Source organism: Aythya marila (genome assembly GCF_965140915.1).
Source record: "Aythya marila genome assembly, chromosome: 16".
In the NCBI taxonomy this organism is placed as follows: Eukaryota; Metazoa; Chordata; class Aves; order Anseriformes; family Anatidae; genus Aythya; species Aythya marila.
In genome coordinates, this window is record NC_139057.1 from 6,042,918 (window position 1) to 6,069,802 (window position 26,885).

General features: G+C 45.1%; 1 protein-coding gene across 1 annotated transcript in view; it reads left to right on the forward strand.

Moving 5' to 3' along the window:
- Positions 1–26,655, forward strand: part of BMP7 (bone morphogenetic protein 7) — a 46,270-nt gene extending 19,615 nt beyond the window's left edge. The window contains exons 2-7 of the mRNA XM_082773623.1: positions 5,054–5,246; positions 15,905–16,053; positions 20,500–20,697; positions 21,944–22,020; positions 22,523–22,633; positions 23,891–26,655. Of these exons, the coding sequence (XP_082629749.1) occupies positions 5,054–5,246; positions 15,905–16,053; positions 20,500–20,697; positions 21,944–22,020; positions 22,523–22,633; positions 23,891–24,040 (878 nt within the window). The 3' untranslated portion in view covers positions 24,041–26,655. The remainder of the gene's footprint in view (positions 1–5,053; positions 5,247–15,904; positions 16,054–20,499; positions 20,698–21,943; positions 22,021–22,522; positions 22,634–23,890) is intronic.
- Positions 26,656–26,885: the final 230 nt, after the last annotated feature.

Genomic DNA, 26,885 nt, shown 5'->3' on the forward strand with positions numbered 1-26,885 from the left:
AAATATTCAAAATATATTCTAAATACATCCTCCATATGTGCCAAGGGGAAGAAGGCATAGAATTACCAAAGCTTTCACAATTTGGCAGCCTGAGCACAAGATCTGTTCATCTGGTGTTTACTTTGCTTGTGAAAAAGAAATTTTTTACATCTGCAGAAAACAAGAATGTAAAAATACTTAGGTAAGTAGACTGGCAGAAGTAAGGCCTCCTGCGAAACCTATTGAAATTAGTGGAAATATTCCTGTTGACTTCCCTGGGGGGTTGGCTTAGCTCTTTTAATGCTTCTGTAATAATTATTTTTAACAGTCATTCCTGGAAAATTATTGCTGTGATTCACTGGTTCTTTGCTTGATACATGGAGTTAATGACTGACACTGTGCTACTGTGCTTGGAACAGAGACTGAAAAACTGTACTGTTTCTTTGGTATGTGTAGGCAGAAATAACAGCTATTGCAGGCTACATCTCAACATAATCATGGCTGTCATGTATCACGCCTTGAGTACCATCAATCCTTGTTACAAAACCAGTGGCCTAACCAGTGTTTACAGAATTAGCTCGGATCAGCTTTCCACTTACCAGTAGTGATTTACAAAGAAGCTGAGAATAGCTGGGGCTCTTGTTTCCAGTCTCAACATATTTTGCTGTGAAAATGACCAAAAATAGGATCAGTTCAAGTTTCCCAGCTCTCTGCTGATGTATCATTTGCTTTAGAAGTTTGGGTACCCTGGGGTATTATATCAGGGTCACAAGCTTTTTTGTCCAATATTACTTTTTTGGTACTGGTGTCAACTGAATTGCCACAAGTTCTAGATGTCAACCATTACAACTTTTCATCTCTGTATCTCAATGTTTTCAAGTTTTGTATCTGAAAAGAGTACATGTCAAAACAAATGCCAAGGATTTGTTGACATTTTATCTTCAGCTTTCCCATATGTTTGGATCTGATACTTGGGTACGTTACACCTGCGTGCATGTATCCATCGTGTTTTCTTTTAATCATCCCAGTTGTTGCACAACCATGCCACCCGGCCTCCTCTTGCATCACTACAATGCCACAACAGAGTTGGTTGGGAGAAACAAAAGACTTCAGAGAGCTCGGAGCCCTATCTGTATCAGATAGATGGCTGCAGCCTGTGCAGCACTCAGATCATGGGCAGATAGTCAAGGCTGGACTTTCAAAGATGCCAAGCTTCCTTGCATATTTGCAACAGAGGTGTGGCAAATTTACTGACAACCACTAACTGAAGATACGTGCTTGTTTTGTTCACATCACCTTAACTGTCCTTCACACTTTTCTTGTTTTATTTTCTCAAGAATCTGCTGTCCACCTCCATGGAGCTCTCAGGCTCCATCATCTTGGCCTTTCCTTTCCCACAGGACTACGCCCAAGGGAGTGTCTGATGATCCCCACCTGGAGTAGCTACAATTGTCTGCCACACTTGCCATGCTGCTCTTGACCCAAGAGTTATTTTACACCAACAGATTTTGAGATGTGTGTGAAATGAGCTCATAATTTGTCTACAGAGGTTGTGCTTCCAAAATAGAGACCACGTCTAGAAATGAGAAGAGGTTTGCATTTACACATGCATCACTTGTGGATGGATTATTTCGTTAGGGGGCGAGATCCACTGTTTTCCCACAGCTAAGGCACGCCGTCTGTTTCATAGCAGAATTATTTTTCAAGGGTGTTCTTCCTTTTCATATTTTACGCCCTTTGATTGCACATCCAGAGCCTTGGCTTCCTCTCCAAGCAGCTGCCTTGCCAAGGCATTTGAATTGTGACAGTTTCTGAGCTGGAATTTCCAACATTTCAAATTAGGAACTGGGCTAAAACTGTTCACCAAAAGCCTTGGGGTTGTAGTGATTTGTAAGAACTGTGAGCTTAGGACAAACACAAGTTCACGTTCTTTGAGCTATTAAGTATACTCAGCAAACAATCACACTGTGTTTTGACTAAGTGAGCATTTAACACACGATGGCTGACAAACAGCTGAGATTAAGTTCATCAAAAATGACCAAAAGCTTCTTGATATGGTTGGTTATGACAATAAGGATCACGATTTTACAGACCTAACGGAGAAACTGCAGCCACATTCAGAGAGCTGTAGCAATTCCCTTGATTGTTTCACAGAACACTTGAAATACCATTCCCCTCTTTAAACGCCCCCCAACCCTATTCAAACTCCTCAGGTAATTAATTGGAAACAACCCTGTTGCAGAATTGTCAAAGGTCTGACTAACACCCATCAAACCCAGGAAACTCGGACTCCTTGAGCACTCCCCTGCTTACCTCATGCTGTTGTGCTTAAGGTATTACTGGGGACTACAAAAAGTGCACGATCATATATACTGTACCATATGTTCACAAATACCAAAGCACAGCAGCATGAATTAAGGATAGGATTTCAGTCCTCATAATGAAGAGTCTTGCTTTTATGAGTTCAAGTCAGACCCTTAACGTTATTTTAACATAGATTTTGGTGTTTAATTATGTAATAAGATTTACTGCAGTCATCTAACAGATGTTGATTCAGGGTCAGTGTTTCTCATAAATTAGTTCTGAAAGGATTTGTTACTTCTGGGTCAGCAGATAGGACCAGAGTGCAAAGAAAAAGGGGAAAAACAATAAACACTGAGTTGAAGGGTTTCTTGGGATTCTTTCTTCAGTTACATATCCACATATTTTCATGATCTTAATGACTATAGCCACAGGAATGTTTGCTTTAACACTAAAGATGGCTCAGCCCAAAACCCTATATCCAAACATCTGCAAAGCATGGGAAAGTTCAAACTCTGGGGCTTTTTATTTTATGACCCCGACCATTAATTTCTCACACTAATATGACACATTTTTCTGGTGCTCTGCAGTGGGAATTGCTGTGAACTCTTAGCAGCACCCAAAAAAGTTTCATCTTCACGTGTCTGTTGTCAGACTTTGTGCGAAGTGTATACACCAGCACTGACTGATTATTTGTATGTATGTAGCACTGAAAGGGTGCACCCACCTTCCTTTAAAAATTCAGCCTTCCCACGTCTTTGGAAGCAAATCTTGCTGTACATCCTACAGTTTGACCTATCTGTAATCCACCCTGCTGATGATGTTATCCATAATATAATTAAAAACACACAACATTATATTCATTCTTCTATAGTTGTGGTTAAAAGAGATATTACATATTAAAATATTTTTCCATTCCTCTGTAATTTAGGTGCAAACAAATTCCTTTGAGACTGAAATCATACTCTTTGTATCTTTTTCTGCTGAGAGTATTTTGAAGGGAAGGGATTGAGGCATATTTAATAGGGTTGCTAGCGCTTACAGGGCAGTTTGAGCCTGCCAAGTGTGTTACAAAAGCTGGTGACTACTCACAATTCTCACACCTCAGGGTATGAGAGAGTGAGCAATCTTCCTGAGGCTGCACTAGATGTTATAGCTGGAGGTGGAACAATAACTCCGTTCACTCAGTGCACGCAAAGACTGCCCAAACTATAAAACCATTTGCTGAACTTAATCGCCTCTGTCTTGGAAAGTTTAGGGGTTTCATACCTAAAAAACTCCTCTAAGACGAATCCCAGCTATTAGTAAGAGCGCTGAGGTATTTCCCTGAGCAGCAATCATACAGTGGCAAACTGCGAGCCCTGGACTGCTTGCAGAACTGCTGCTCGAGAGAAGGAAGAGCCCGCAGCCAGCTGCCGACCGCCGGCCAGCAAAGCCGGGCTGGGCTCACTCCGTGTGAGCGGCCGGACACGGTCCTGCTCCTGGGGACTCCCCGTGCTCTGTCCCTGCCACCAGAGAGCCCCCCGAGGTAAATTTGTGCTGTGCAGTGCCATAAATTTAAATAGCACTTCCCAGTCTCAGGCTGAAACTCCTCTTTTTCAGGAGTAATTCCATTTAAGTCAATGGATTTACACAATGGATTTACTGCTGCCAGAAGAGAATCAGGCCTGTAGAAAGACGCGCATTCTTTGCCAAGAAAACCTCAGAGCTAACTACTTGAATTGTGCAGTCGAGCTGCAGGGAGGTCAAGTGGACAGACAACACGACCAGGACACGCGGGAAGGCCCTGGTTCAAACCTCGGCCCTCTGAACGCCATGCGGCGTGACCTCTGGCGAGTCCGTGCGTCCCCTTGTACCTCTGTTTCCCCATTTTCCTTTGTCTGACTTGTCTGTTTAATTTGGAATTTGTTCGAAGAAGGGCACTGCACTTTGTGTGTTCAGATGGGGCACTGACACCTCTCCTCCCCTTGCTGCAGCTTGCTAGGGGAAAAGCTCGAGGTCTTTGTCTCCTCACCACAGTGCCCCTCTGCTCCACCACCACCAGCAGTGCTGCACGAGCCCATCAGCCATACATCAGCGGCAGGCAGATCCATCAGGGGCACAACACGCCATCCCAGTGCTGTCTCGGGAGGAATCTGGCACTTCTTGCTATTTCAAACTCACTGTTGGTACATGGAAGGAGGCACTTTGAACGTTTGCTTCACAGCCTGGATCGGTAAAGATGCCTCAGAACAGCAGCTCCAACCCTTGGAGTGGTACTGAGAATCTGTAATGACTTCAGCTGGCACCAAATGTGGGTCAGCAGCGTGAAAGGCCCCAAGGACTGGAATTTGCATGTGTGTATACGTGGGTGCGGGTATGGGTGCGTGTGTTGTGCTCAGAAGCAGAGTCAAGTCACGAGCCAGCACTGCTGCAAAGCCCCCTCTGTTCCTTTTGGCCCCTTCCAACAGCAGCCCAGCCTTATCGGTGGCAAATGTCCAGAGTCACTTGTCAAACGTGGAGCTGCCAAAAATCATTAAAACGCAACAGTCACTCACACCCTGTGCCAGCCAGCTGTAAAACTGTTTCGAAGACAGCCTAGTAAACACCTCTATACTTCTAGTGGCCTAGATAGAGGCTTTGTGTCCTGTGTGCTTTAACGAACCGAACGGCAGCACGAGATGCTGCAATCAGATATTCTTGCCCTTTGCTGTTGTGGCAACTCGCAAGCTTGTTTGATGGTGAGGGGAAAGGGAACAAAGCAGGTGGCTAATGGGCTGTTTTTCTGTTTCAGTGGAGCATGACAGAGAGTTTCACCATCAGCGCTGCCACTACCGAGAGTTCAGGTTTGATCTCTCCAGAATCCCAGAGGGGGAAGCAGTGACAGCCGCCGAGTTCAGGATATATAAGGATTACATCCGCGAACGCTTCGATAATGAAACGTTCCAGATTAGTGTCTACCAGGTCCTCCAGGAGCACCCGGGAAGGTGAGTGACCCTCAGGGAAATCCTGATGCGAGCACAGCAGGTGCCTTCAAGGGCTTATGCTCAACATTTTCACAAATACCGCTGCCACTGGCAGAAGGGGCTTTAGGCACAGGGGCTGTCCTGTGAAATCTCAGTCGATGCTAACACAGCTGCTGCATGTGCTCATCCACTATGGCAAGGGGTGAAGGTGTGAAGGTGCCCAGGAGCCTCGAGGTGCACCAAGAGCACCCAGCAGCTGAGGAGCGAGCGAGGGGCAGGGGCTGTGCTGGGTGCTAGTGCGGGAGGAGGCCACAGGCTCCAAGTACTTGAACATTTCTGGCAGACATTGCCTCTTCCTCCTGCTGCTTATGGATCCTGAGGTGGCAAAACCACATCTGAATGCTTCCTTTCTAGTTGGAGCTTAATTACTAGCCCTTATTACCAAAGGCATTTGAGCTCCCTAATTAACAAGGACAGATGACACCATGCTCTTTATATTGACTGATTGTTTTGTGTGTGCACAACTACAAGATGAGCTATTAAATCCATTCCAGGGAATTATTAATGTATGCCAAACTCCCTGACAAATCCTCCAGGGAACTTGAATAAGAACATATGTTTAATTTTCTCATCTGTTCTTGGTTCCAATTAATCAGCAATCCCAAACCGCTTATCAAAGGCACTTAGTTTCATTTGCACATTTCTTCTAAATACAAAGCCTACCAAAAGCGAGACTGCATTTATTTACATGAAAAGTATTTACAATCACATGCTAGTCAGAAGTTATTCTCTAGGACTACTAAATATGAGGCAATAATACTACAGACCTAATTTAAGTTTATGAAAAGAGAAACACTAGGGATTTAAAAGGGGGAAAGTCCAAAAGGGTAAGAAACAATAGTGTAATCAGGATTCCGGCTTTATAGTTTTAAAAGAGGTAATAAAAAGGCAAAAAAATATATAGTTTTGCATTTTTGGTCCATTAAAATGTGATAGGAAACCTTATCAACAGTTCTAAATGGTGAGACTTTCTACCAGCTTTGTTGTATGGTAAAAGTATTTAAACACTGGCATGTGGGTCAAAACTCGTGTTTCTCTCAACATTTCTAATGACAATTATTTACAAGGTTTGAGGAACTACGCTACTATTAATCTATTTTTATTAAACAATGATAACTCAAGCATTTTAACTAGAGTTTCTTAAAGGAGAAGGCAACAAGCCACAAGCACGCATAGGACCTGTTCGATCCTGCCTTCTACAAGCATTTAAGTTCTTTCTATCTTCAGCTCTCACGGACACAAAGGCCTCCTTTTGCTATATCTCATCAGTAAGTTATATAGATAACAGCTTGCGGGGATACCTTCTCACTCACGGGAAAAGCAGAAAAAGGATATGTGTTGGCAGATGCCCAGCGTGCCAGGACAGTAGGGAGAAACATATCCTTAGAGCAAATGTCCTTCCTCACCACACGAATGGATGCCAGGGAAGTTCTCCTTCAGAGTCTGATTAGTGAGGTGCCGGCAAGGAAATTTACTGACAGAGTTAGGATGAGATTCAGCTCCTTAGTTTTAAGGTGATACATCCACAGATTTGTTACAAGGATCTATAGAGAGGGCTGCGAGGTACCTCCTGGGTGGGTCCTGTGTCTACAACTGCATGGAGCAGCCTTTCTGTAAGCTGTCTCCTTCATGAGCTCTTATTCCTAAAGGAAAAAATGCATGCAAAGGGCAGGCATATACATGAACTGCTGGGTGGAAGAGGTGAGGAATACTGCTAATTATACAGATGTTCCAGCTACAAGATTAGATGCAGTTTTACTGCATCACATTCACCACAGGAACAGCTTTTTTTTTTTTTTTTCTTTTTTTATGAGTGTTCATGCATATTCACCCTCTGCATACATTTTGGCACAGGCGCTGTTGAGTTTTGAACAGTTTGTACTGAAAAAAAAAAATACTCCTGTTGGTTTGGATTGACCAAAGGTAAAAATATTGTCACTAGCATTTGTAAAAATATTTGCTCTTTTTCTGCATTTTTCCACTGACATTTTCCAACCAGCTCTGTCACAGACCAGTCATCCAAGTTAGTGTGTCATTGGGCAAGTGGAGAAAGAAAAACTCTCTCCAGTGTTGATCAAAAACCACCCATTCACTTTGATGCTTCCTTGGCTGTTTGTCTCGTCCCGAGCAGGCTGGAAAGTCAGACCCATCCGACGTTGCTAGCAACAAGAGCAAAACAAAGCCAAGCCCTCCCCCTGCACCGCGAGAAACCTTTGCTCACATTTTGCTTTGTCGGTGCCTTCCCCTAGAGCACGGCAGGTACGATGGCCAACGAAATAACGGATGGGTTTCCTTCTCCCCCTGCTCTCTGATGATAAAACTGCAGTGGCATCTCCCAGCAGGTTACTGGAACTGCCTTCCAGGGCCTGAGACACCAGATATTCCCCAACCCTGTGGTCGCCCACAAAGCACACCTTGTGCTTGAGCACACCAACGTCTACAAGTGCACCACCAGCCTCCCCACAGCAACAGTGGGATCAGGTCACCTCCTGCACCACACGGCGACACACAGCAGGGGCCAGGATAGCTCCTGGGGCCCCCAAACAGCACAGCATCCACCTGAAAAGAAAGCTGTGGCTGACTGGAGATCTTTTCCTTGAGGATGAAGGGAGCACTGGCTGTGCTGGAGGCTTCATTTCCAGCTAAGCCTCAGATAACCCTCCAGTTCTGAGGGTGTGCTGGTGTGCCCTCGATTCAGATAAGCCAGGAGCAGCAGCAGCTCAGCAATTCAGTACTTGTGGTACGAGTTCAGGCAGGCTGGCAGGTAGCTAACCAGCAACATCTCTGCTTGCTGCTTACCGTGGGTGAAAAACACAGGCATAAGTCTTTCCAGACAGACACTGCTGAAGCTGTGCCCCTCAATAACAGGGCTGTTGGATCACAGGATGGGCGCTGCCACCCATCTGCCTGCACAGCCGTGGGCAGACACGTGTCTAACCACCGTGGCAGCAAGAACAAGAGCACAGCTCCGTCCTCTGTAGCACACTGGACACCCCTCTGGACTTTGACTAAGAAATTATCTGAAGATGTAAATACAGGTGTTTTTAAGAAAGCAGACTAAACAATCAAATACTCTTTCTGCACTTTCCAAATCTCCGAACGCATTGCAAGGCAAGCTTTTCAAACTGACAACTTCTCGGTTACAAAAAAGCATGCACAGCATTCTTTAGGCACAAAGCACCAGTTATTCACTTTAAGCAAACAAGTACATTCATGAACAAAAATGTTCCTAATATCATAAACACTGTGAAAACAGCTGAAGTTTTGACTAAAATAACACGTCTCGAAGCCTTCACACACACAACCTAAGGTCCAGTGACTCATGTCCACCTTCTCTTTGGTCACTGTGGTTCCCTCACCCAAAAGCTTGGGAAAAAGCTTTGTAAGGCCACCAGCTGGGTTGAGAAGGGAGCTGAGCAGTGGGACATTGAGTCCCTGCTTGCAGTAAGGAGCCCTGCAGTGGGGAGTACAGGTTGCCACCACGGAGCTGTGTGCTGGCCAAGCCCCCATCTCCTCCTGCCTGGGTGCTGCTGGAGCACAAAGCTGCTCCAGGCTGCACCCTTCCTCTCCAGAGCGAGGGAGCGCACACCACGGGGCATGGGGCTTGCTGCAAGATGTGAAGGTCATTTGTCTCAGGCACCGAAGTGGGAAACATGTTTAAAAAAGGCTTGTGGAGAGGAGTCTAAGAAAAATGACCTTTGTCATTTTTTATTTTCATGACCTCAGAGAAGTCATTAAAATAGTTTGTGAGGCACTTTGGAAAGGAAATATCCGTTACCTTTTTCTACCAGTGTTCCAAGCGATGGCCAAAGGGACCTCGGTGCCCTAACAGACACATGGGTGCTTAATGGGGTTTCTAGCAGCAGGTTGGATACCTAACTCATTGCAGTTGATATGAACCTGTGTATTTTCACAAAGTACCCATGCAGTTCTGGGCAGGCTGTCAGCTGGGGCATCATCCTCAATTTATTAACACGAAGCTAGAGAAAAAATGCAGACTGTGTCGTTCTCCTCAACACCAGAGCTTGGTCCCGCCCATATGTCTGCACCTTCTGCAGCTGAAATACCTCATCCCAGAATTTCAGCTCCAGTTTCAGTGGACCCAGCACTCTCACTGTGGAGTAAATCCCAACCCCTTTGAAGTCCATGGGAGTTTTGTTACTGGTCAGAATAAAGCCAGGTACTTGACCAGCCTTTGGTAATTGTAATGGAGTTGCTACATGTTCACTTTGTGCCCATTATGGATTTCACAGGCTTCAAAGGCAGTGACTGATGTGGATGCTCATGTTACCAGCCCTACAGAAAAATAAGATCTTGCACCATGCATTCCTGGGTTTGACTTGCAGCTGGAATGCTTTAGTTTGTGTTTCAAACTACGCCACTTCTGCACCCAGACCAAACCTGAGCCCCTCTCCAGACCCTCTTCCCTTGTTCATTGGGGTCTGTTTCCATGTTGCGGATTGAAACATGTAATTCTAGTAACTAAGAAAGGCTTAGGCCCACCCAACAGGCAAAGCAGATGTGTCCTCTTTTTGAAGCTTTGTAAAGTAACCCGTGTGATTGTTCCCAGGGTGGTACAGTGCAGAAAGATACAGTTTGTTTTAATGTTGTGCCCCAGCACCGTAACCATATCCACAAGCACTCTAACAGCATCTAGAAACGTACTGACAATAGTTTTTATTAATTTTTATTACTTGTCTGCACGTAGGTTGGTAACTGTTCTCATCCTGATATGCTCTCGGGCACAGCAGCAGGGAACTAGAGCATGGAAGCCCTGCAGCCCCCCAGGAGCAGCGCTGCATTCAGTTACCTCTTTCAGACCATTCCTCAAAGCCACTGCAAAAACCTCTGACAAGTCTTGAAGTCACTCAGCTTGGCATGACTCTTCACAGGCACTCAGGTAGCTGCAAGGAAGTATTTTACATACCCCAGCGGGCTCCTCCTCAGCTAAGGGATGCTCTAACGACCAGCAACTCAATACAGAAACATCTGCACAGAGTGTCAGGGATACGTACATAGCCTCATTTCTCTCAGCACAGCTTTTACAAAAGGCTTCCTACTTAGGAAACACGCTGCATCTCTCTGCAACAAGCTCTCCCATTGCCACTTTTAATCAGTCTTTGAATCCTAGGTGATGACCTCAAACACTACACAGCAAGGGGAGCACAGCTACTGGGGACAGATGAGACAGAAATAAGAATAAGAGGAAATTTTAAAGTGAATTTAATTTCTCCCAAGCTTCAACCGAATTTACACAGATCATCATCTGTGTAATTTACACCATCATCACAGTTTTCAGGCCACCTCCAGCAGTCTGTGCCTTCACCTGGAGGACCCCCGGGCTGGGCTCGCTGGCAGCTCGGGGGGGAGAGAGGGGTCCGAGGCACAGGGAAGGGGAGGTGTGGGAGGAGGGCTGCATAGGGGCCGCGTACACAGGGTGTTGCAAACGTGCCAGGGAGAGGCCCAGGGAGATCCTGGGGCCCTCTCGGAGTAGGAAAGTCTGAAAAATATTTTCCTAAGCTTGTCTTTGGACAGCTGCAGCCAACTTTAAGTAATGACACCAAGCAAAGTGGAATCTGGATGCTGCAGTTTTTTAATCCAAACAGATGTCTTCCAACCCGAGACCTCCTCTCCCCTTCCCAGGATGCTCTTTCTGCCTTCTCCTCCCTCCACCTGCTCAAACCTGGACGTGAATTGCCCACAGCCCCCCTGCCACCTCTATCTTTGGGCAACCTTGCAGTTAATTTGCCAGCTTGCATCGTGCCTGTGGCCCAAACAGCTCCTCTAAGGTTATAATACCAGTCAAGAGGATAGGATTATGCTCCTGTGGTTTACAAGCTGAGTCAGTAAGACATTTAACATATCTGTGCCTCCAGTATTTCCCACTTTAAAACGGACGTGGGAGGATTGACCCATATTTGTAAAGCAATTCAAGTCTACTGCTGCAAGGTGTCACAATATGGTTATTGTTTAAAACACTGCTAGATCTGTAATTCCTCAAACTAGCAGGTAGGGATTAGAGCTGCGCAGCGGCCAGACAGCCTCAGTGTGCTCTTTGGGCCAGCAGATGCCTGAAAGGCAGACAGGGGACGGCAGGACCTGCTGGCAGTGCCCTAGGCTGGCTGCTGCCAGGACACGGCCAGGAGAGCCACCAAGGCTCTGAGGTGCTCACAGCCCCGAGTGCCAGCACATCGCAGCCATCAGCTCGTTTTGCAATGTAAGGAGAGCTGCCAAGAGTCACCTTGTCTTCTGCTGCCTGTGCTTCTTCCCATTTATTTTTATCCCATTTGGAAGTGCTCGCTAGTGTTTACTACCACTTGTCAACCAGCAGCTTGAAATAACAGAGCTGACAAGGGGGCTGGGGAAAGCGAGGGAAGAAAACAAACACAAAAGCAGGTGCTGCTTGCTAAGAGGGCTACGCTGCAGAACTACAGACCTTAGAGCATTATAGGTTTTAATTGCAGAGTTTCATCTACTGTTCTCCCTTGCTATCGCAGAACTGATGACTCTCAATTTCAGTCTCTCTCTCTCAAGGTTCCCACCAGGTCAGGTGGCTAGCAGAGATGCTGCACTTTTTATTTAGCATTTATGGCTACAAACCAGAGCATATCTAAGAGGCTAAAAAATACCCCAGCAAAAAGCAAAGAGCCCATACTTGCTATTTTCATGAAACTGCCTGGTTGTTAATCATTTCTCTTAGAACTTCGGGGGTTACGACACAGCAACTCTCTTCCTCACTCTTCCCTTTCAGAATGCTTTCACTTGCCTTTTCTTTATTTTGCCTCCTCTTATTTCTCCGCTCATTGCCACAAACCTCACTTTTTCCAGTCCTTTTCTCTTCCACTGATCACCCTTCCTTAGCCCCCTCATGCCACCAGCTCTCCCTGTCCCTGCTCACACCGAGCCCTTTAGCAGCTTCAGCCCTTCCACATCCACAGCTCCAGCTGCTTTCCAGACACGATCTCACGTGCATTGTCCCCGGCCAACCTCACGCTGCAATCCTTGTTATACAACCTTCAGTCCAGAAAATACTGAGTTATTAAAGGAAATTTTATAGACCACACAGCAACTATATGACCTGTAGCAAACTTCCAGCAGTGCTTTCTACCAGGAGGTGCATCTCCTTTCTGGTGTCCAGCACCAGACACCACTGAAGCCATCAGCAGACAAGTGCCAACCTCCCCTCCTCAGCTCAGGCTGCTGCAGCAACAGCCTGTTGCTTGAGAAAACTGATCTGAAAGCCCTGAGTTTTATCATCACTAAAAGCTCTGACACTCCCACTGATCTAAGTACTTTGAATGCTGAGCCATTTTGATGTGGTCTCAACAAAACATACTTGTGGTCTGGATCCAGACTTCATCATTTATGTAACTCTAATCTAGACATTAACGTTTCCGTGTCCCAGCTTAATTTTCTGTAAAATGAGGATCGTGTTCCTTTCCGTATCCTCGGTTTGGTAGAAGGCTCAGTACAGTTTGTCACATGCTCTGAAGTTCTTAAATGAAGGGACTGAAAGAACAAGGAACCAAAGTGGTTCCCTGCCTCCTGATTGTAAAACCACCGCTGACATTGCTCCAAGAACACTCTCAATATGCACACAGTCACTAGGTAAGGTACTCGTGGTTGAGATGTGCGCTGGGAACCTCTTCCCTTTGTGCTTAGATATCTGTCTCAAATCTAAATCCCAAACCAGCCATATCAGCTAGACTAGCACTAACTCTCGTAACAACTCATTAGACAGGAGCCCTCAGAACAAATTTTGTGTAAGGCTAAGCAGAATAACATCTCTTAGCTCTGCTCATTATGACTTATCCAGCAATGATGGCTGTAGGGCTTGCTGTCTGTTAGCTAGTGATTCAATGTTGTTTTGCCGTAAGTCTTTGGGGAGCAGGGCATTTCACTTCATGGGAGGTTGCTCTTTTTGAGAGAGCGGGAGGTTTCTTTTCATTGGAACAGGCACCGCAACCTCAGGAGCCTCAGATGCTCTGCCTGCAACACCAGTCAGGTTTTGCATCCCAACCCTGGCCGCTGCTGGTGGGCCGGAGTGGAAACTGCACATCCAGGAGTGCTTGAACCTCTCCAGGGAGCATCTGACACGAGGCCTTTTTGGGTCCAAATGTTCCGAGTGTGTGTGGGAAGGACATTTCCCTTTAGTGGGTCCTTTTGATCTCTCTCACTTCGGGCTTCCCCTCCAGGCCTATTGTTTGCACATTGCTGTAACTACAGGAAAACAAACGCATTATACAATTTCCCAGCCTGACTCACCCTGGTACTTGATGCCTCATGTTGTCTGGTTACCCCGATTGCATCATGTCAGCATGGGAAGCTTAAAGGCTGGTTTTTCTGAGTAATAACGCTGCAGTTGAGCAGTAGCTAAAAAAAAAAAAATAAGTTATCATTATTGCTATTATCTTCAACCTGCAAACTACAAGGGAGAAAAACCAAGCAAGCCAAGTCCCTGTTAACCAAACGTTGTGTGAATCATGAGTTCCAGTCAGGGGCCATGCTTAAATGATGCAGTATGTGAATATAAAAGCCCTTTACTTCTGGAAACTTGGACTCAGCCATTGGAACGGGCCAATCCGTACTACTCCCTCGTCCCCAGCTCCCCTGGGACGTGTTTTGTTCCGTGTGCTGTAAACAGGGAAGGGCGGGAGGTGTCTGTGCGGCTGCGTCATGTGCTGCGGGCACACGGCCATCGCTCCTGGGTGGGGATGAAACCCCAGGAAATCTGCCCCCCCGGCTTGTGCTCAAGCATCATACCTTCCTGTAAGGACCGCACACATGGAGGGAGGGGTGATCTGCACCGTTTGTCTTCAGCTGTCCTGGGGGCACCCAGTGGAGCTGAGTAAATCCCAGCACCTGGGCTGAGCCTCTCCATCGCCTGCACCACAGCCCCTTCCTGAGCCATGGCTGCCCAAACATCCACCAAAATACTCCTCATAGAACCCCTCAAGCTGGCAAGGAGGTGTTACAGCAAGGTCAGTTCTGATGTAGGGCTTCTTCCACAGACCAAAACTTTATTTAGAGGAAAGCAAAATGCTTTCATTTAAAAATGAATTGCTGGGGAAACGACAGATCCTCCTTTTACACATGCTCGATGATGTGCTCACGTGCTCTGAAGGAACTAATTTCAGAAGTTTAATTTCTTGTAAGCCCACACAGAGCTAGAGGCAGTGACACTTACTAGCTCAGAGAGGAAAGCCATCATTTCTTACATGCCCTGGCCCACAAAGGTTGAAAGTATAGATAGCAAAAAACATCGCAATAAAACTCTGCTTCTGTTTTGAGTCAGCTCTGTGGGACAAAAGCCTCTAATTTCTTGGTATCTCACAGGGAAAATGATCACTAAAATCTGAGAGACAAAAGCCCTATGCTGACAGCTCTTCTGGGATTCAATTCGGATTGCTTGATATTCTGTGCAAAGAAGAGGCACTGCATAAACAAAGTTAAAAATGTTACTTTTATAGTTATAATTAGTTATATATAGTTATATTAGTTATATATAGTTATTTGCACTGACAAATCAATAGTGACAAAATTAGCAAGGCCTTCTTGAAGCTTTGAGGACACGATTAAAGGGTTTTCCAAGGATATTTGGAAAGGGTTATTCCAAGGATATTTCTTCACTCAAAATGATATAATTACACTTAAACAAGTTATCGTGTTTGTGCACTACAAGTACAGAAGCAGCTCTTACAGGGCTTGTCTGGACACTTCCACCGGGTTTCTTTGTTCTTCTGAAGTTGTTGCCTTTTTTTTTTTTTTTTTTTTAATAAAAGAAGTGTGCCACCATCCAATTCTGTTACTATTTCCATCAAGTTTTACCTCTTTCTTAACTTCTGATAAGAGAAGGCTCCTTCCCTTACAGAACCCATGTTTTCTCAAATTTTCATTTTACAGAAATTTGCCAGGAAATATTTTGTAAATCCAGAATGATTTCACCCTTTTTAAATGCAAGAAATCCTCTCTATTCCCGATCTTTCTCAGCTTCTGTTTTCATTTCTCCAACCAGAATAATCCAGCAGTGGCCTTTTAAAGATGTAAGCAACAAATTGAAAGGAAATTGCCACCCAACATTATGCAGACCTGTGACTGTGCAGAGGGTTATTGCCTCAATCAATTATCTGTAACCTCAGACGAACGAATTTAAAAAACCATTACATATGTTAATATATGCACAACAGTGTTCCAGCTGGCTTGCACCAGTGCTACAATTATGCGTAAAAGTCAGGAAATTATGTGTGGAAAGGATAATGAGCAGCATTGTCTGCCCAATTACTAAGTTTGCATATGCAAACAATAATTTTGCAAATCTGTGCCTGGCAAGCATTTCTTCTGAAGTTGCATCAGCAGCTCTAAGGTTAACTGCAGCAGCAAAGTAATCCAAAACCACCTCAACTCTGCTTCAACCCATCCTCCCTTTTTTAAAGAGAGAAGAAAAGCACTTCATATGAAGGTGATTAGGTAGGAAAGCACGCCAGCCCAGCTTCAGCATCGTGCCTGTTCCTGAATGGCCGACCGAGCGCGTTGCTTAATGCGGGCATGTCAACGTTGGAGAGACCCCAGTGGAAAGCCCAGGTAACAAGAAATTGCACTTTTTTTTTTTTTTTTTTCAGGGACTCAGATTTGTTCCTGCTCGACTCTCGAACAATCTGGGCAGCAGAAGAAGGGTGGCTGGTATTTGACATTACTGCAACCAGTAATCACTGGGTGGTGAATCCACAGCACAATCTTGGCCTGCAGCTATCCGTGGAAAGCATAGACGGTGAGTTTCAGACAGCAACGTCAAGGAGTCTCCGTTTCGGGTAGATGATCTCAACCAGGGGAAGCCTTAAGCATTCAGTTTTCTTTTCTTTGAATAGGATTTCGTGAGTATGTTTTTCCTGAATTTGCTTAAGGCACAAATAACGATTAGAAAATAAAGTCTGTAGACATATTTCAGGTTAAGGATGTACTCAAATGCTTTATCTGGGGATCTGTTATGCAGTCATGTCAGCATTAGCTGCGTACACATCCCCATCACAGGGTGTATAGGCTGCTGGCGGCAGAGCACAACAGGACCACTCCTGTGTTTCTCCAGCCATGCTCCCTGTGCCTACCGCTTCAGATTTTTCTGAGTGAGACAATTCCAGTTTAGGAGAGAGGAGGAAACTTTGATATGTGTAGAAAGACAAAGCTGAGTGATGTAAAAGGCTGGCATCAACTGGCACAGAAGTACTTTCAGATTCAGAAAATATTTAGGAACCATTTTCGTTTCCTCCCTAGCAGTAGAAATTCATTCTCCAGATACACATCTATGATAACATTTACTATTGCTTTTTATGAACATTTCCAGTGGGTAGTACTTTGTGAAGCAATTTTGAAACAGGCAAACTAACAGCCATCACACCGAAGGGCGATTTTACTCTTGTGAGACCTGTGCACTGCAAGGTGCCCAGGGTTTGTTTTAACCTGCCCTCTCAGGGCTGCTGCATTCACAGATCATTCAGAGACACAAAGCAGGAGCTTCTTCATGGAAGTTACCAGTCCCCACCCTAATGACAGATGCCTTTTGCCATCTTTGCACAAAGATTCAGATTCAGGCTGGTTTACGAGATAATCTTAACTCTTCAAGCTAAAGTAGTAAGGAAAACGAACAGCCAGGACAAGCTTAACCTGTTTTCAAACACTTGTCCTTGCTTTTAGCTTTCACTTTGCCTCCTAAAGGAAATAGTTGGGATTACAGACACTGTGTCCGTAGTCATGGCACATCCAATTCTGGTTCACACAGAGGAAAACCAAGACCCAGGCTGGAGTCCACAGGAAAGCACTAGCTGGAAGTAGGCTTAATATCTCTTAAACACTACAGATAATACAGCATCACTCTCACACTCTTCTACTCATAAAACCTTATCACTCCCTCCTCCCCAGTCCTCAGCTAGTGATTTTACAGCAAAGGTCAATCCCTTTTTTCAGCATTGAGGAAGCCAGCTATTCATTTATATGCTACGGATTTCAGCCAAGGCTTGTCAGGGTCCTGCACACGGGGAAATGCTGCAACCACACAGCCCCAGGAGCTGCTCTGCCGGAGCAACCACAAGTGGGCTCTTTTAAAAGCATACAGCCCGATCTATCATGGGGAGAGCCTTCAAAGCTGGAAATTCTCGGTTTCAGTAATAATGGCATTCTCATTTGTATAGGACTCGGTGAAAATTGGGACTGTAGTTTATGTTCCTGAAAAATCCAGCTGTATTTGTAAACACGTTCAAAACAATGTAAAAAGTAACTTGCTGCTTTCTCAAAAGAGATTAACAAAATGCTTAAATCAGCCTGTCGCTGAAGTTAGGAAAGCCAACTCCAGCATTTAAAAAGTAAATACAGACATACAGGGCCTGATTGTCTGCCTGGCTTCTGTGACTGAGTCCCCTGGCAGCACACCTTTGCTCTCGCATTTCTCTACCATACACGTGAATATTTCTTTCTATTTTGAATGGCAAGGACATGTCCTTCCTTGCTCCCCAAGTTTCTTTTTGGATTTAGACCAACTGCATGCTAACGAGAAAACTGCTTTTACACCTGGACTTCATATGAAAATCATATGCTGCAAACACAGCAGGACTTTGATGCAACACTATATGCTTGGACAACCCCCAGTGCTTTAAGTGAATTGTAAAAAAGATCTTTCCTTTGTAGCTGTCCTACATACAAAGATCTCCAACCATGAAGCCAGTACAGTCTTAAAAAAAAAAAAAAAAAAAAAAAAAAGCCATCACGGGTACTGTCCAGATGAAATTATACAAAAGAAATTAACTGGTCTTCCTTTACAGTCTTGCCAAATAAGTCTATCAACATGTATAACTAGGGTGGAATCACAGGGGAGGTTTTTGCTCATAGAAAATGGGGATCAGCTCAAGCTGCAAGCAAAAAAACATCTGGGTGAGTCAGTAGCCTGCAGCGAGCTCTCAACCCAGTACGCCTTGCTCAGCAGCCGCACATGGGAACAGCAAGCACCCTCTTGGGTTTACTTAGTTTATTGCCTGAGATCCCATATATGACAGTTTCAAAAAAGCAGCTTCATAAAAGCAGATAAGGCTGCGCCCTCTGGTTCAAGAGCACAGCTGTAGTTCTTTTGGGACAAGCTTATTATTGTCTAATGGGGACTATATACATGTCCTTGTGTTAAGCCTCACTTTCTGGATGTGTAGGAAGGTTAGAACCAAGGAGTGCATTTTTCCCACCTTTATACAGAGTACTGCATGCCTATTTTCCCCTAAGGAAGCATCATACTGATCCTGAACACAGTGGTGTTAAATGAGGAATTCATCGGTCAGATGAACTTACTGCCATGCTAATGAAAATCCACTAAACAAACCCGTGTGAAGTTGGGTCCCCTTGCTGCATACCGCTGACCAAATCTCCAGAGACACAGCAAAGGTGAAATAACTTTCTCTGGAAAAACCACAGCCAGAGATGTACTTGGAAGGGTAAACAACTCAGAGAAGCAAAAGGCTTCTTTGAGGGGGCAAGAAAAGCCATAGGAACCGTACTCAGTGAGCTCCTTCAGCTGAGCTTGTTTTCAGGAAATAAGGCTTCGATCTGGCAAAGCCCGAGCACAAGTGGAACTACTTACATATTCAGCATTAGCTACTTGCTTAAGCACTTTGTGGGCTCAGCCTCAAATGTTTCAAATGAAAACTGTTTGGACAAGTTTCCAGCAAGGAGCTTCAGCTGAAGAAGTTGCTGTATGTCCACATAGAAACCTACATACACAAATTTCTGCACTTGCTCATTTAGCTTGAGCTTTCCTGGTGCCCCTTCCCAATATTTGTTTTGCTTTATCTGGTTTGCACGGCCTGGCCCCGCTCCCCTGCCCATGGCACGCTGTGGGACCTGGTCACACCAGGCAGTCCCATAAAACCCTCTCCTGAGCCTGTTCTTTCCACAAATCCCAAATATTGCAGCTTGGCACTTGCTCATGGGGCTGCGGGCTTTTAGAAAACTGGGGAATGGACTGCAGCTGAGGCTGCTCCACTTCTTGGCCTAGACCTTTGACCACAGCCCCTTTTTCTGGGGCCCGTCACATTTACCAACCTTTGGCCATATTCAAGAGCTAAGATGCAAACATTTCCCTAAATACAGTATTTTTTAAATCTGTCACAGGCCACTCCCTTGGCATTTACTTTGTTCATTTTAAAAACAGGAGTTGTAGAAAATTACCTACATTGTTTATTACATTAAATATTTCAGGTTACCAGGTTCTTTTTACACAGTAGTCCGAAGCCAGCAAGGTAAGGAGATTTTTTTAGGAACTCTCAAGTCCCTCAGCTGCTCTTCATGGTCAGGTGCCTTTCAGGGCTTCTCTCAGAAACTGCCGGCCATCCTTTGGCTTATTTGATTCGTGACTGACAAGGCCCAGCTCTGTCCTTAGCAAAAAGGATCACAAGAACTACTGACGTAACTTAACTTCAGTCCTCAGTAGAACTGGAGATCTGGATATCCCCCTTCCATTTCACAGCAGCACCCAGACACTCTTGGAGAGAACAGGGAGAAATGTTCAATATTGTGCTGCCACCTGCTCCTCGCGTCTTTTGTGAACAACGATTTCATTCTACAGCAAAACCACCTAATGAACTTTCAGCAAAAATAAAATTAATTTAGAAGTCCGGGATGAAGGAAGCACACATGGCCATCAATGGCTTTGAAATGAGGTTATGGGATACAGTAGTGGTGAGACACAGCAATAAGTGTGACATCTTCTGATATCTGAACTATTTGCTCCTCTCAGCTGCAGTGTATCTGGAACTCTGACAACATTTCATATAAGGCATTTTTATTTTAAGTTAATAACCTTCCAGTGGGAATTTAGTGTTCCTATGGGCTCAGTTTTATGGTTCCTTTTACAGGCTCACTTCAAATTATAGGCTGGTGAACTTAAAGAAACCCCTCTAAAGAATGCAGGAAAAGTTAATGCTAAGCGGATTTAGGGTAAAATAATTATATGTAGGAGCATTTTATTTAACTTTTACATGCAGATATAAAATGAAGTTAGCTGTGCTAAGCTGCTCTTGTCAGAAGCAGCTTTACCGATTAAGTCCAGGCCCTTGGTGGCTACGGACGTGCCTAGGAATCATCGTTATGGACCAGACAGCAGCTCTTCTCCTTGGACTATTCACCGGGCCTGCTGAAAATGGGAACTTACCACAATCCTGCTTAACTCTGTTTTATTTTTAAGGGCAAAGCATCAACCCCAAACTGGCAGGTCTCATTGGGAGGCACGGCCCGCAGAACAAGCAGCCATTCACAGTAGCCTTCTTCAAAGCCACCGAGGTTCATCTCCGCAGCATTCGCTCCACGGGAGGGAAGCAAAGGAGCCAGAATCGATCCAAAACACCAAAGAACCAGGAAGCTTTCCGGGTGTCCAACATCGCAGGTACAGGGAGGTTCGTTGGGTCGGTGTTTGTAGGTGTGGGATAACGCTCCGCTGGACTTGACACTAGATGGGAACAGTTTTGCCCATTCTCAACGCTGTTTGTTGTCTCTTTGGTCTACCACTTGTTTTCTGTTGCTGGTCTGAAACTACTTGATATTAGGGATTATTCCAAAAAAAATTAGAAAAATATTTTTTCTTTGAAACAGCGTTCAACCGAAGGATATCCTAATCCAATTAAAAAAAAAAAAAAGCCATCTAAACAATCTCCCATATAAATTCTTATCATGAAATTTAAGATAATTACTTTAAAACAAATAAGCGATCATTACAATAAGGTATTTCAGCGGATCTGAATCAAAATGCTGTACATTTTCAAGAGGATGCAATTTTAAATTGAGCCCCAAAAGTTTAGTAATTCCAGAAGTTTTGCCTGGAAGAGGAAAAGCCCATTCCTTGCTCAGGATAGCTGCAGCCATTCTGGGGGAAGCTGCATGTCCTAGTATGGAAGAAAAGCTCCAGGCATTTAAAATAGAAACGTGGCTTAATTATGAGACACCTCAGAGTAGCAGGCCCTCAGTGACCTCCCCAAAAGGAGCCGCAGCATGGGACGAGCTCCTTTGAGGGCAGTGGCAAATTCCAGCTCCGCTCCTCCAGCATTTTGCTGGATGGAAAGAGCTTGCAAGAGAGGGAAGGAGATGGACCCCAGGCACAAGGTGTGACATCAGGCTATATGGCCAGGATGAACACAACGTTAGAACTACACTGACAGCTGTGGGTGCTCAGATCCACAATTCAGACCCGTGCTTTGTTCTTTGGCCTCACCACAAAGCGCTGTCACCGGCTGTACTCCGGTTACAGCTGCACAAAGAGGTTTAGTATTAGTTTCGTGTCACCACATTGCCTTTGTAGGCCTGAAGGTGCAATTGTCATGCACAGTTCAGAATGCAGAAAAGAGTTAAAGGTTGCTGTTCCCCATTGCTCCTCGCACAAGTTCTCCTTAATACAGCAGGCAATCCTCTGAGATACCTGGGTTTTGCCAACATGAGGTCAAAGGAAGCAGGGAGGGAGGGGGTGTTCCCAGGGTGTCTTTGGATTTTTGCACTTTATATTTTATGACTAAAGCATGAGAAACTGAAAATGACTAAAAGAAAGCAGCAAGCACAACAGCTGAGCAGTGCCGCCTGCTCCCTGTTGGGTGCTGCTGAGGGCTGGGGGCAGCCCGTGCTGACAGCCCCGCTCCCCGCAGAGAACAGCAGCAGTGACCAGCGGCAGGCCTGCAAGAAGCACGAGCTCTACGTCAGCTTCAGGGACCTGGGGTGGCAGGTAAGGGCTCTGCGTCACTGGTGCCAGCTGGGCTGCAAGTCCCTTGGCAGGCTGCTAGAGATCAAGCCAGTATGTGGATTTCCCTCCCCTGCAGGAAAAAAATGCGTATTGCCTTTAGCATGCTTAAGAAGTGCTTCTGCAAAGTCGGGGTGTACGAGTACTTTAGAATCACAGAATCATTAAGGTTGGAAAAGACCTCCAAGATTATCTGGTCCAACCATCCCCCTACCACCAGTGTCACCCACTGAACCCTGTCCCTAAGCACCGTGTCCAACCTTTCCCTGAACAACCCCAGGGAGGCGATGCCACCCGATGAAGAGCAGCTCCTTTAGAGGTGTGTAGGACAGCGCTAGAGAGGCCAGTGTGCCAGATTTTTGTTTTGCAAGCTCCTGTAATTGTATGCAGACATATGAACTGATAGATTTATGTGTCATTCTACTCTGTGTTTCACTGCACAATATTTCTGTCTTTCTCCACAATCTAATGTCTTCAATTAATCAAGGACTGGATCATCGCTCCAGAGGGCTATGCTGCGTATTACTGTGAAGGAGAATGTGCTTTCCCCTTGAATTCGTACATGAATGCTACAAATCATGCCATTGTGCAGACACTGGTAGGTGTCACGGAGCTTGTGGTACAGTTATTTCTGCTAGGTGCTACTCAGCAATAAGTTTATACCAAAAAGGATCCCTGAGCTAACACGAGAAGGAAGGTCTGCATTAGCTCTTTAAGATGCCTGCAGCATCTGGCTAAACATGTCTAGCCAAGTGGCCTGAATTAATAGTTGGCTAGGAATTACCCTCTCTTTGCTGCAAGCATTGACATGCTCTCTCTAGTTTAAAGGGGCCCTGTGATAGGCATCTTAATGGTGGTACAGTCCCACTGCACGGGAGGGAAGCGCAGGATGTGAGACCCATTATCAACATCTCCTGGAAAAACTCCGTAAGGACCCGCACCATGTGCTGCCGCCAGAAGTGGATTTGGGGGCAGGCTGAGGAAGGGGTCAGTGAATCCCGAAATTCCACAGCCCAGCTGCTCTGTGGGTGTATTTGTTTTATGAAGTTGTGCAAAGACGTCCAGATGGGAGCCCCGAGCCAGCGCGTCCACATGACAGCGCCGGCGCTTTGGGAGACCCTTGGTGGCCCCAGCTGCCTTGGCGAAGCCAAGGCACTGCAGTAGCTGGCAGGGCCAGGGGACACGCCAGTCCCCAGCACCCTGGCGGGGCAGCAGCTGCAGCTGTCCTGCTCGGGCACCCTCCTGGCACAGCCCCGGTCCCCTGCCCAGGTCCGTAGGGCACAAGGAGGCTCACTCTGCTTTTTCACCCACATCCCGTGCCCTATACACATCTAAGGATAGCACTGCAGAAAGCATTAGGGAAGCTAGAAGCATCTACATATCCAAGGGAAGAAAATTCATAGTATTTTCTCCTGGAGGATTGGTTTTTAGTCGCTTTCCCCCCTCTCCTCAGAGGTCCTGCAGCCGGGGACCCAAGAGCCCTTGGTGCGGACCGGGTCTCGGTGCTGCCAGCTCCAGGGACTGGGCCCCATGCCCAGCACCCATGGGGTTGCTCACAAAATCTCGTCCACATGTCCCGCAGAGTTTATCGTAACTGGTATGCTTCTGCAGAACTCTGACTGCTCTGACAAATGGGAATCTTCTAATGAAAACCTGCTTCACTGAAAGATTTCCAACTAGATCTGACTTGGGTGCGTGCGTCAGCCTCCATACATGCAGGGGACATCTCAAGACATTTGTACACAAAGCCAGGTGTTCAAAACATGTCTGACTGAGCGGGCTGCCTGGGAAAGAGAAACTTTGGGGGAGGAGAAAGGAAAATATATCTTAACGTGCTTCTGCTTTAATTCCCCAGGTTCACTTTATAAACCCAGAGACTGTGCCGAAACCCTGCTGTGCTCCTACCCAACTCAATGCCATCTCAGTGCTCTACTTTGATGACAGCTCCAACGTTATCTTAAAAAAGTACAGGAACATGGTGGTACGAGCATGTGGCTGTCATTAGGTTTGTAAAAGAAAGAAAAAAATGGAAGAAAAAAGTGATTTGTAAAGAGTGGGTTTTGTACGGATCGCTGGGGGAGGGGAAAAGGTTAGCACTGCAGCAGCGGGCTTAAAAAAATCCCAAACAGTTTTTAGGACTGGGCTTCTGAAAGTTCAGACAATGGAACAGTTTCTGCATCTAAGTGGCATTTGAACACATTTTGTTTTAGTTTATTACAGACAATGAGCTTGTAAACTGAAACAAGCCAGACAAACCATTTAAAACCAAATCTGCCTACAAAATTGGCTCCTACAGTACATACTTCTGCAAACGACTCTTTCAGAAATTGCAAACACACGAGTGTTGATTATGAATTAAAAGCTAATAATCTATCCAAGGTGAGAACGTGCTGTGACTATTAAACATCTGTAGTTCCTGTAACACACAGTTTGCAATAAAATAAGTGAGCAAAAGATACCTGGATGGAACAGGTATTTTGTTAGAGAATTGTTACTTCCATTCCTCTGCTTCAATTTCATCAGCAGAAGCAAAGATTAATTAGATGCAAGTTCCAGTTTTAAACTGCAGTAGCAAAAGCTATATCTGGATTGATTCAAGTTCAAAGGCCAAATCAGTCTAAGAGAAAATAAAGAATTTTCTAACTGGCAAGCAAAAGAAATGAAGAAAATAACTCCCAAGAGCAAGACTTTTGGGGTATACTTTTTTTTTTTTTTTGTCAACACGGGAAAATTTCCTCTAGCAACCAGAAAGAATTTGAATTTGCTATGAACTTGAAACAGGAAAGCAGCACAATGTTAAGAAACATTTTGGGATTAAACCTAGTGCTAGCTGGGGTATCCTAAGCAGTTACAGAGTTGTGAAAGAGAGATAAAGATCCTGCTCCTGTTTGGAAAATATCCATTGACTTCAACGACAGAACAAGTTCCAACACTTTTACAAAAATGTGGAGGCTGGCGTACAGAAGGTGCTGTAAGCTGGGACATACACCCAGCACCACGCCAACCCAGACAGAAACCTGACAGGACACCTTACTTCCCAAGGCCACTGATTATGATACTGAGACACTGCTCTATTATTGGTTTCAACTCTAAAAAAATAAAAATTAAAAATCACTTTCACTAGCCACATCTACAAGATGAAACCAGGGGTAAGAAAACATCCCCTCAAGGCTCTTCTTTTTCTTTCTTTAAAGTCATGGGTTACACAAACATCACACCTATGTAATTACAACTCCATTAAAGTTGTTGCGATAAGACCAGAGAGGAGCAGTAACCAGTCACAAACCGATCCAAAGCTTTATCATACATTGAGATAACAAAAGCAGGACTGGCACAAACTTCACCAGGGAGATAAAAAAAAAAAAAAAAGAAAATTCTGTCCTACTAAAGGCCAGGTCCTCAGCATACTCAGCTCTAAATCCCAAACTTCAAAAAGCTGAACCTCCAACAGATAGGTCCAGAACATAATAAATGCAAAGCTGAACCTCCAACAGTTGGGTCCAGAACATAATAAATGCTTGGATTTGGGTTTCTCTGCACACCAAGGGGACAGGGCGATGCAGCCACAGTGTGAACTTGGCCCCGGATCGCTCTGTAGAGCAAAAAGATTATTCGCTATGAAATAAATTGGAAACTTGTTTCTGGTTGTCTAATTCTAATCGCATTCAAGTCAATTGGTGTTTTCCCAGCAGTTTTCCTGGCAGCAGGATTAGGCTTATGGGAAAGTGGACGTCTCCCCATGGTATTGGTAGCTTTTGGACTGCCAGGCGTGCCCTGCTTCCAAACCAGGCAACTCAAACACCTGCAGGACCCGCAGCACACACTCTGCAAGCCCAACTCCAGCAAGCTCCCTACCTGGCACAAGGTGAGATTTGGCCAAATAGTTACAGCAAACGCAGGACAAGAGCTGATGCCAAAGAGCATCTCTCCCAGCAGCCTGCAGACGAGACCTCTCCAGCAAACTGCCACATCAAAACCGCCCCCAGGGCATCTCTTATGTAGAGCGAGGCATTGGCATCGCACAGATCAGAAGTGCCTTTTGCCATACGCATACACAGCAGTGCTTCTGTAAGGCTCCTAAAGGAAGTTAAGGTGCTGCCTGCGAAGTGCGAAGCTAATCGGGCCTCAACTTCCACTATTTAGTAGACAAGGGTTAGTTTTTCTTGCGGGTGTTTCAGTGTTGGTGGTCACTGCGTCGGTGTATTGCATTTTTAACTTGGACCACGGTATCTTGCTGTATAGGATTCATATATTAAATATTATGTGGGGATTGTTTGTTTTGGTTTTGCCTTTTTTTTTTTTTTTTACATAATAGGATTTCTGTTGCTAGGCTCAACATCAGCTTCACTGTTTGTACATTTTTATGTAAATAGTTGTCACAAAAGCGGAAGAAGAATTATTTATTTCCATCTCTGAATTCCTTTTCAATCACATCCAGGAAAAATGATTCTCAGTTCCTAAGAACATTTGTTTCCTTATTTAAGAAGATATTTATTAACAGTTGGCAAAAATGCATACACATTTCTGGTTCTTTTCATAGAGCAGTTGTCAGAAGCCTTTTGTACAAACTAGTAAAATAAATCATTGCAATTTTACAAAAGATATCCCAACAACACTGTGTATCTGTGTGGTTATTCTCCCTTTACTCAAAGAACCTTTTTGGCCGGGCAACATTTCACCTGGATCCTCTGTTTTCACGTAGATCAACCCCTCCGTACTGGCAAAATCAGCCCGTCGCTGTTTGGTGCGGCGCCTCCAGTCCAAACACAACAGAGGAAAGAATATGAGAAAATATGAATATGTTTTGCAGCCTGCACTGCAAAGATCCGTGATTGAATTATAGTGCAGCT